This window comes from Solanum tuberosum, unplaced genomic scaffold (assembly GCF_000226075.1).
Source record: "Solanum tuberosum cultivar DM 1-3 516 R44 unplaced genomic scaffold, SolTub_3.0 scf00060, whole genome shotgun sequence".
NCBI lineage: Eukaryota > Viridiplantae > Streptophyta > Magnoliopsida > Solanales > Solanaceae > Solanum > Solanum tuberosum.
In genome coordinates, this window is record NW_006238985.1 from 1,039,507 (window position 1) to 1,048,953 (window position 9,447).

Below are 9,447 nucleotides of genomic sequence, written 5' to 3' on the forward strand. Positions count from 1 at the left end.
AATTCGTCGAGCTTCCATGTCTTATGAAAACCAGATAATGAAATGGCACAGTAGAATGAAAAGAAGGAAATTCATAAAAGTTACTATATACATCAAATAGGATACTCAACAAATGTTATTAGAAGAAACAACAAACTTGACAATCTACAGAATGCCGCGCGGCCATTGATGCCACTCATAAGAAAATAATTTGAAGTGTTTAGTTCTCCACCCATATTCTCCGAAATCATGCACAAGTTCTGCAATATCTGTTTCCATGTCATAAGAAATAACCTTACCTTTTACATCCAAATAAAAGATGTGAGGAATAGCAGGATGAATGTCCATGTTCTGCACCTCAGTATGTAGAAATCCAGTAAGTCCAAAAGGAACTGTAGTCGCGACATCCGTGACATACTTCCTAACCCACAGTGCATCTCGACTACGAATATTGCTCTTGAGTTGCCACACAGTAATATTTGTCTTAATATACAATGCAAAATAGAAATCCCCACCTGAAAATCCGAGAAAATAATTGCCTGTAGCCACCATATCTTCAGGAAATCCCAAAGCCCAGAAACTCTTATGGACACTATCATAAACAGTGATTTGTGGTCCTTGATCAAGCCAAAAGAATACTCCGTCGACTACACCAGCTGATGGTGATTTCATATAAACGAAAAAATACAGTCTAAGAGGTACATTGAGAATTAAATTATCCACAATCCACGCATTGGTCTCAGAAGAGAAACTTTCAATTGTCACATTGGATTGTACAATCCAATAGCGAACTATAGTAAAGGAGATAACATCTCTATTAGGGTCATCTACCTTACAAATAAATCCAATAGTTGGATCATTCATGCCGATTTGAGTTTTAGGGAGAGCCATTCTCTGCCTCGTAGCAGGATTATAAACATAATAAACCCTCTGCCTATTGCAAAGGAGAAAACCATTAGACGATGCAACTATATACGCGCTCCTGCCTAGAAAACTGACTGATTGATCAAAACTACTATCAATATCTAGTGATGATTCCTCGGAAGAGAAGAAGAACTGAATTTTCGAACGTTCACAGGTATCCCTAGCTTGATAAAAGAAACCAATTAGATAGGGTTGTGGCCTCCATCTTCGAGAACGACAACTATAACTGAGAGATGAATCAGCAATGTACTTCCGCCAACATTTGGATACACATTTAAACCTTGCTAGAGATTTTGAAGGCAAACGATGCAGTATGTTGATTACGATATCATCAGAAACCTCCACCACTCCTTCTTTGTGAGACAATTTGCGCCGACGTTTCATACTTTTGCAACTATACTATTTTTTTCAGAGCTATTACTACACCGTGCTCACAACAAAGTGCTCAACCAAAGGGCAAAGGTTGGTATCTTGGGTTAAAAAAAAAAACTATACTGTTACATTGGATCTAAAATCATATAGAATTCGAACTTTTCATGAGCCTAAAAGTTGATAGAATAATGTAGAGAAAATTCAGAGCAGAAGATGGGAAGAAAAGTCACTTAGAATGAAATGAGATTTTAAATGGTTAGCAAAATCAAATATTTTCTCGGGATTGAAGCCGCGAAATGCTCTGTTTTTCGTCGACGGTTACTTGCGTAGGTGTATGGGAGTTCTTATGAAACGGGATTTTATAAGAAAAAAATAAAGTGGATCCCGCCACTTCAGCGAAATATTCAAATTTTTAGTTTTTTTTTCTTTTTCATTTCTCTCCTTAATATTAATAGATTCCTTTCAATATTCTATCATGCATCTTTTTTTTTTCTTTTCTTTATTCTAGTTATGCTTCATTCTTTTCTATTATTATTCAAACATTGTCCAACTGTTCATTTATATAGTGCACGTCTTTGTGTGGAGACTAATTCAAAATCTAAATATTATCATTTGCCTTCAGTATTCTATCACAAAAAATGATTTATTGAATTCGAAATATATTTGCACGTATCATGCAAGTACAAGTTTTGAGTCCAAACAATACAAGTCAGATATTATGGCTATAGAAAAGTGACTTTTCTGTTTAAAAAAGAAAAGAAAATTGTTTTACTACTTCCTATGTCCCACATAACACACTCTTTCTTCTTTTTTTACGCAGTTTTAATATTTCTATATTTAGTACTAAAATTTTATAGTCACACAAATATCAATAAAAAAATTTTACTCTTTTCGTCTACTTTTAATTGTTATAGTTTCTTTTTTTAGAGTCAAACTACAAGAACTTTGACTAATATTTTACGAGTTATTTATTCATCATATTGATATGCTAGAAATTGTAATTTATGTACTTTTCGTATAGTTTTTGAGTATCTAAACTTTTTATTTAAAATATCAAATTAACGTAATTTAATTTAACTTTACGAATTAGTTAAATTAACTTTTGGAAAACGCAGCAATATGACAATTAAAAATGAACAAAAAGAGTAGATCATAAATTTATGTCAAATAACATCACATTCAGGAATCAGAGAGTATATAGTTTTATACTAGGCGGAACTCATAAACAGGTCCCTAAACTTGTTGGGTTTTTCCCCTCAGGTACCTCAACTACGTCATTTTCCTATTGAATCCTTGAACCATCCATAATTTGTTTCTTTAAAACACTGTGGGCTGATGTGGCACAAAATGTGATCTCACGTCACTTGAGCGCGTGAAGACGTTTTGAAGGCGCTGATGCGGATCCCTGAACCACCCACCAACGCTCTTCTTCCTCTTTTAACCCTAATTTCTCCCCTTTTCTCTTATTTCTCCTCTTTTCTTTCTCTTCATCATTAAGTTGGAGTTGCTCATCAGGATATATCTCTTCTTTATTGATTTATTCTTAATCATCAAGTTCCAATGTCGAAGTTATCTTGTTCATTGATTTCTTCAAGTCAGAAGTGTTTTGGAGGGAAAATGAAGGGGTTTTAGGTTTTTGGGTTTGGAAAATGATTATGTGGTGCTGACGTGTAAATGGATTGAAGTTTGATTGGTTGCAATTTTCACGCGGGAAAGGTGGATCTCACGCGCACAATCAACAAAAAATATTTGCGGAAATTTTGTGCCACATAGCCACGGTGTTTAAAAGGAATAAATTATGGGTGGTTCAAGAATTCAATATGAAAATGACGTAATTGAGGTACCTGAGGGGAAAACCCCAACAAGTTTAGGGATATGTTTATGTGTTTGGCCTTTATACTATATAGTTTCTATCAAGTGAGGATCATTTGGGCAATGCACCCATAAAGGGCCCATTTGCAATAAGTCAGACATTTGACAACATATTATTCCTTCAGTTTAATAAAAATAGCAAACTTCAATTTCAATTTTTCATGTTTAACATCATAAAATTAAAAGTATTTTGATTAATGTGATATACTTTGGATTTAGAAGTTGGAACCACAAAATTGACAATCTTTTTTATTTACTGCCAAATTAAATTAGATTTTCTTTTTGGAAGGGAAGGAGAATATGCTTTCTCAACTGCACGTATGCAGATGTTTCCAAACAGAAGAAAGGCTGCAGAGTCCAGGAGAAAGGATTTCCTGCGAATTGATGGGAGTGAAGGCCATATTGCTGGTAATTCACTTTACAATTCAATTTTTCGTCTCCTTAATTGGTAATTCCATCATGTTGTTTCTCAGAAGAAAAGAATTCAGTTGATTTACAGGTGATAGTAGAATAAAAAACTTGTTCTGGATTGATTATATGTTTATAGGCATATATATAATTATTACTCACTATCTTGATGCCGTTGTGGTGAAGGCGACAGCATTAGCTTGATAGTGATCTGTGCCGTATATAGTGAAATACCAATTTGTTTAATCCAAAATCCAAATGCACGTAAGCTATTTGAATTTATGCTTCAAAGAAGGCTTCCGGCCATTTGAAGCTCACAAATCTGTAATGCTTCTGCACGTCAAGTGAAATAAATTTTTGAAGCATTTGAGAGAGTGAAACTAAATTAGAATAAATTCCAAAATGCTGCTGCTACAAACTCCACTAGCATATGAAAATACAGCCATAGAAGAAATGGCCTGATAAACTAGACTCCTAATTTTACAGACTGCTTAGTAGGCTTCCAACAAGAGAGAGCGTAAATTACGCGTCCTTTCCATCCTTGCAGCATCCAGTGTCCATCTTCATCAACTGAGAAGTCCCTATGGTACTCCGACCTCACTTTATTCCTCACTATCTTCACAATCTCCTGGTCAAGTGGCACCTGCTTGAATCCAGCTCTAACGCATCTAAGTTGCCATTGCTTGTATGTTTCAGGTCTCTCGACTCTCTCTGTCCCTTCACAAGCTATCACGTTCATAGCATCTCTTGCATAAACCTCTTCCTCGAATAGCTTTCTGTCCTCATCCTCGTGGGGCATAGTAGCCTCAAACATATCGAACAGTGAGGAGAAGTGAAAAAGCGCCTCCCTGAATCGTGTGACGAAAAATGGAGTGTTGAAAGTACCGTTCAACGCACCATGGATGAACAAATCAGGACGGATTCTCCTGATTAAATTCAGGACAGCATCCCTTGGACTGTTTGGTACTACTGTCTCATCAGGTATGTTTCCTAGCCTATACAAACTGTTAACTACCAACACTTCATCCCTTTGAATCTCAAGATCTTCAAGCGTGATGCTTTCCCACTTCTTCGCGATGGCTTTGAATACGAAAGGGACATTAAATCGCTTGCAGTACTTCTCCAGGCGACGCCCTGTCTCCTCAACCCTCCCTGCTGGCTTGAAACCTGACTGGGGAAGATCAATTCCAGTAATGCGAAGCTCTGGAGGTCCCCCAGCCCTCATGGATAGACCTTGTATGAGACAGGGCCATTGGAAACCATACAAAATCCCAAAATCAATTATGTGGATCTTTGGTGCTCCAGCAATGACCTTTCTGATATACTTGTTTGCGAACATGTTTGACAGCAACTTGAATGGACATGCTGTGATAAATGCCTTGTAAGCTTTCAAAATGTTAGCAGCTGATATCCTACTGGGTGCGTACGCTGTATACAAAGCTGTTCCTGTGCCGGACAGGCGTGCTTCAAGGGCATTGGCAAGATAATGAGCCAACCTCTCCGTCCCATCGCCATGAGGTGTAGAGTGTTCTCTTATCCGCATCAGCAGCTCATTAGCTGTTCTGCTATCATAGCTTGCCATGGCCTGAGCACATTGAGTCAACAGAGCCCTCAAATCCACCATTTCCTTCTTGACAATGCTGCTATGCTTCCTACCACCTCTCGGCCTTCCAACTTTGCTTGCTTTTTTGGCTTCATTTGGCGGCGAGTAGGAAGTGACACTAGTAGCACTATGATGTTCCACATATGGATTGTTTAAACAAAGCAACACGTTGTCATACATTTCCAATGGTTCAGATTCATCATGAACAAATGTAGCCATCTGTTTGTTACTCCTCTGCTGGTCTGCAGCAAGGTCTGCAGCAACATCTCCTCGATGTCGATTTTTCTTTTCCCTCAAACCAGTGGGTGAATTGCTGCTGCTGCCACTTCGGAACACATTAACAGCTCCTCCTTCAAAATGGCCATTTCCGAAGGAAGTGAAGAAAGAGTCATGATTAGATAAAGTCGACACGGAAACAGGGGATTCGAAATTAAGATCCCATTGAGGCGACTCAATAGAATCAGGTGAATAGTTGCTGAGAAAACTAGAGGATTCGTGTGGATTGATAATGACAGATTGTGGGGAATAGTTGTTTTCGGATCCATGAAGTACATCAGATAAGTATTTCTCTTTAGCTTGGAGAGCCATGCAGTCATGAAACATACATGGCTTATTCTCCAAATCATCTTCTTCCATAAGCATCTGACTTAAGAATTTGTACATTGCATCAGAATAGTCCCTTTCCCCTTCCTCTTTAGGAGAAGAAGAATCTCCCTCTCCAACAACATGATTTGAAAGGTAATCTTGAACAAAACTAGGATGATTATTGACACCATTTTGTACAACATCTTTTCTTGGATCCATTGGAATTGAAGGGTGCCTAAAAATGAAAGAATCAGCACAAGGAAAAAGCTGTTCTTGAAAAAGGGCTTCCATGGAAATTGGTTTGAGCTACTAAATTCTGAGATGTTTGATTGAAGAAATCAAGAATCACAGAAATTCTAACAAAAAAGAAAGAAAAGAAACTGAAACAAAAAATAGGAACTGAGAATGGTACCTGATATATAGAAGAAAATGCTGTTGAAGTAGTAAGTAATAGTAGAATAGAAGAAGAAGTAGTATTGAAGTTGGAAGCTAAGAAATGGTTTCTCTTGGAATATATACAAGTGTATAATAATAGGTAAAGAAGAAGGGTTAGAATATTCAATGAAAAAATAGCAACTTCCAGGAAGTAGATGTTGATGATGATGAACCCAACCACTCGTGAATCGTGACCGGCTAAGGTAAGCAGCCTAGCAAGTTATCGGTTTCTTTTCTTTTCCTCCCAAAAATAAAAGGCCAACTTTCTAGAATTAAAAATACAGGAAATTTATAGTCACATCAATTAATTTGTTTTAGATATAAATTTTAAAAGGAAATTTTGAGTTAACTGATAAAGTTATTATATGTAATCGTAAGATCGTGGTGAGAGTTATAAAAACAACTTCTTACAAAAATGAAGGGATAAATTTGATCTCTTCTCGAACTCCATATATAATACTTTCAGTTTAAAAAAGAATAATCTGTTCTTTTTTTTAGTTTGCTTTTTTTTTGCTAACTTTTTAACATCAACTTCTCACGTGTCATGTTTAAGATCATAAGATTAAAGAACATTTTAGTATATTATAATCACAAAATTGAAAAGTTTTTTATTTTCTTAAATTTGAGCTAAATCAAACTAAAAAGATGCACCTGAATCCCTTTTTTACTTTTTGTCATGTGAACCTATTTCTTTTTCTTTTTAGTTATTCTTTAAAAATAATTACTCCAATCTAAATTTGAAAACCATTTATCCAAAATTTCATTAATGATAAACCTGAAACCAACATAAATAACTCAGACGGATAATAAAACTCCCAAAAATAATAAGGGGTCGCTGTTGCCTTTTAGATGGTTAGAGTTTGGCAAGTAATAATAACGTGAGATTAGTTATGAGGAAATATATGTATTATTTTAAATAGAAATTAGTTATTCATGTATTAGTCATTTTATTTTTTAAGTTTTATTTTGTATAAAATAATATATAGAATCTCTCATAACTTATACATGTATTACTTATGCGATTTTCTAAATTATCAATCAAACATCATATTATTTTATATATGTATAACTTATTTTTCACATATCTACTAAATATCGTATAAGTTATACACAATATAATATATAAAAAAAAAACTTTTTTTTTCTGACTACCAGACGATGGGTATTAATTCGAGAGTATGTGATTTCCCTAAATAGAAACAAAGATAATATTATATTGAATTGTTTTGAAAGAGTGGTGGGGTTAACTGACGAGGGAACAAATTGACATTATCCGAGCAGGGGTGAAGAATCAAAACTTTGATGACTTCCTCCACTTTTGTATCTATCTCATATATAAATTAAAATACCTCCAAATATCACACTTTTTCTAGTTGAGTCTTTTGACTAAATTATCCTAACTTGACTATTCTAGAATTTGAATCTCTCTTTTTTTCCATTTTTATAACTTTTCTTACACATCAAGTTAATCATTTCATTTCATATATGTTTTTATTTTTATCTTTAATGCGACAATATTTATTTTCTTCCTCCCATATTAAATTAAATACTTTTTATTTTTTAATTAGTCTTTTAAAAAAAGTTTGATTTGTTTCATATTAATATTAATTGTAGGAGTAAAATATAAAAAAAGAAATTTAATTAATTCTATCTTGATTTAGTAAGTGATCAAGTAATATGAGATAAATATTCTTAATAAGATACTTATTTAATATGAACGGAGAGAGTAGAATCCGCCACTTAAACGAGGAAATAGTATTCATTGTCTCGTCAATGTTTCTTCTTATAATATTTTTCATAAACTTTACCAAACACACATGATTAAGCAAACAAAATTCCGGAGTAGGAATTACAAGCAATTAACATACTTACTAACTAGGACTGACTGAGTCTGACCAAGCCACTTCTTACATTTTATCAAAAGAAATTGGTTGAACTCGAACATATATAAAGGGTGTGTTTGGTATCGGAAAAAAATATTTAATTTTTTAATATGTAAGCAAAAGATAGTATTTTGAAAAAAATTACTATTATATAACTTAGTAAATACTATGAGAGGTGGAAGTTGAGGATAGGGTAGGGAGTAGTGATGTGCTTTAAGGATTGTGTTGTTACTTGTTAGGATTGAAATAATCAAAGTGTCACAGGAAAGTTAATAAAACAAACCTCGAAAGATCATAGTTAAGAAGATAAATTAGAGATCTATCAAAAAAATGTAAATTTCATATATGACATATATTATAGTACTATTTTCAAGTTATAGCAGTAGATTTAGACTTTCAAGCTATAGCAGTAGATTTAGACTTTCAGATTATAACAAATTTACAAAAAAAAAAAGAAATGTTTTTATTAATTGGAAAAAAACTTAAAAAAAAAAAAGATAAACAAAAATTTAAAAAGAAAACGGAATTAGAAATAATAAAGAAAAAAACTGAAAAAATGGAAATAGATGTATTAATTAAATTTGAATTGATTGATGATAATTATTAATTAGCATAAATTTAGGAGATTCAAACTAATTAGGAATATTTGTTTTCCTTAATTCACTCTAATCTGTTAAAATTAATTTAAAAGTCTTATTTTATCCATTTTCAAAAAAACAAAATAAAACCAGATGTAATTGATGTTGGTGCAACATTTAATGATCTCTGTTTTAAATTGTAAGATTCGTTTATTCCAGTATTTATACAGATTGTATACAACTTCATACATCTTTAAAAATACTTAATCCACGCTTGTTAAGACAATATAATTTACAATTAGGTTGTAAATTGTCCAGGATGAAAAAAATGTAAAACAAAAATGTAATTGAGGTTGTTACAAAATACAATTATCACTATTTTACATTGGCATAATCGTTTATACAAGGTATTTATACCTGTTGGATACCAACTTCATTTTTTTTTATTTTTTTTTTGTGTTAGAATATGAATTTGGATGCCAAAGGTGTACATTTTGGATACCAATTATAAGTCAGAGTTAGTTCATGAACTCTAAATTAGTAGTATGATTTCTTTCTAGTTAATAAGACATTGTAAAATCATAAACTCTAAATGTTGAATCCAATTTGTATGCATTTTGTATATAACTGTTATCCCGAGAATTATTATAGTCAATGTGTAATTTATCTTTAAAATGGTGTATTCATTTGGAATGCAGTCTATATATAACTAGTATCCTGCGATTACAATAGTCAATCTATAATTCATATGTAATTGGTATCTTTTTGAAATAAAACAATGGATATTATATATATCAAATACTTAAAG

At 33.2% G+C, this 9,447-nt stretch overlaps 2 protein-coding genes across 3 annotated transcripts; both read right to left on the reverse strand.

Annotated features, from left to right (window-relative positions):
• Positions 1-144: 144 nt before the first annotated feature.
• LOC102578743 (F-box protein At5g03970-like) lies at positions 145-1,287 on the reverse strand. The gene has a single exon (XM_006344783.1). The coding sequence runs from the start codon at positions 1,285-1,287 to the stop codon at positions 145-147; it is 1,143 nt and encodes a 380-aa protein (XP_006344845.1).
• Positions 1,288-3,920: 2,633 nt separating this feature from the next.
• Positions 3,921-6,364, reverse strand: LOC102595190 (scarecrow-like protein 30). Of its 2 annotated transcripts, XM_006344662.2 has the most exons (2): positions 6,156-6,363; positions 3,921-5,978 (listed from the first exon to the last, which is right to left on the reverse strand). In XM_006344662.2, the coding sequence occupies exon 2, from the start codon at positions 5,960-5,962 to the stop codon at positions 4,022-4,024; it is 1,941 nt and encodes a 646-aa protein (XP_006344724.1). In that variant the 5' UTR covers positions 5,963-5,978; positions 6,156-6,363; the 3' UTR covers positions 3,921-4,021. The 2 variants fall into 2 exon arrangements, with proteins under 2 accessions (XP_006344724.1, XP_006344723.1); XM_006344661.2 differs by having other exon boundaries at positions 3,921-6,364.
• Positions 6,365-9,447: the final 3,083 nt, after the last annotated feature.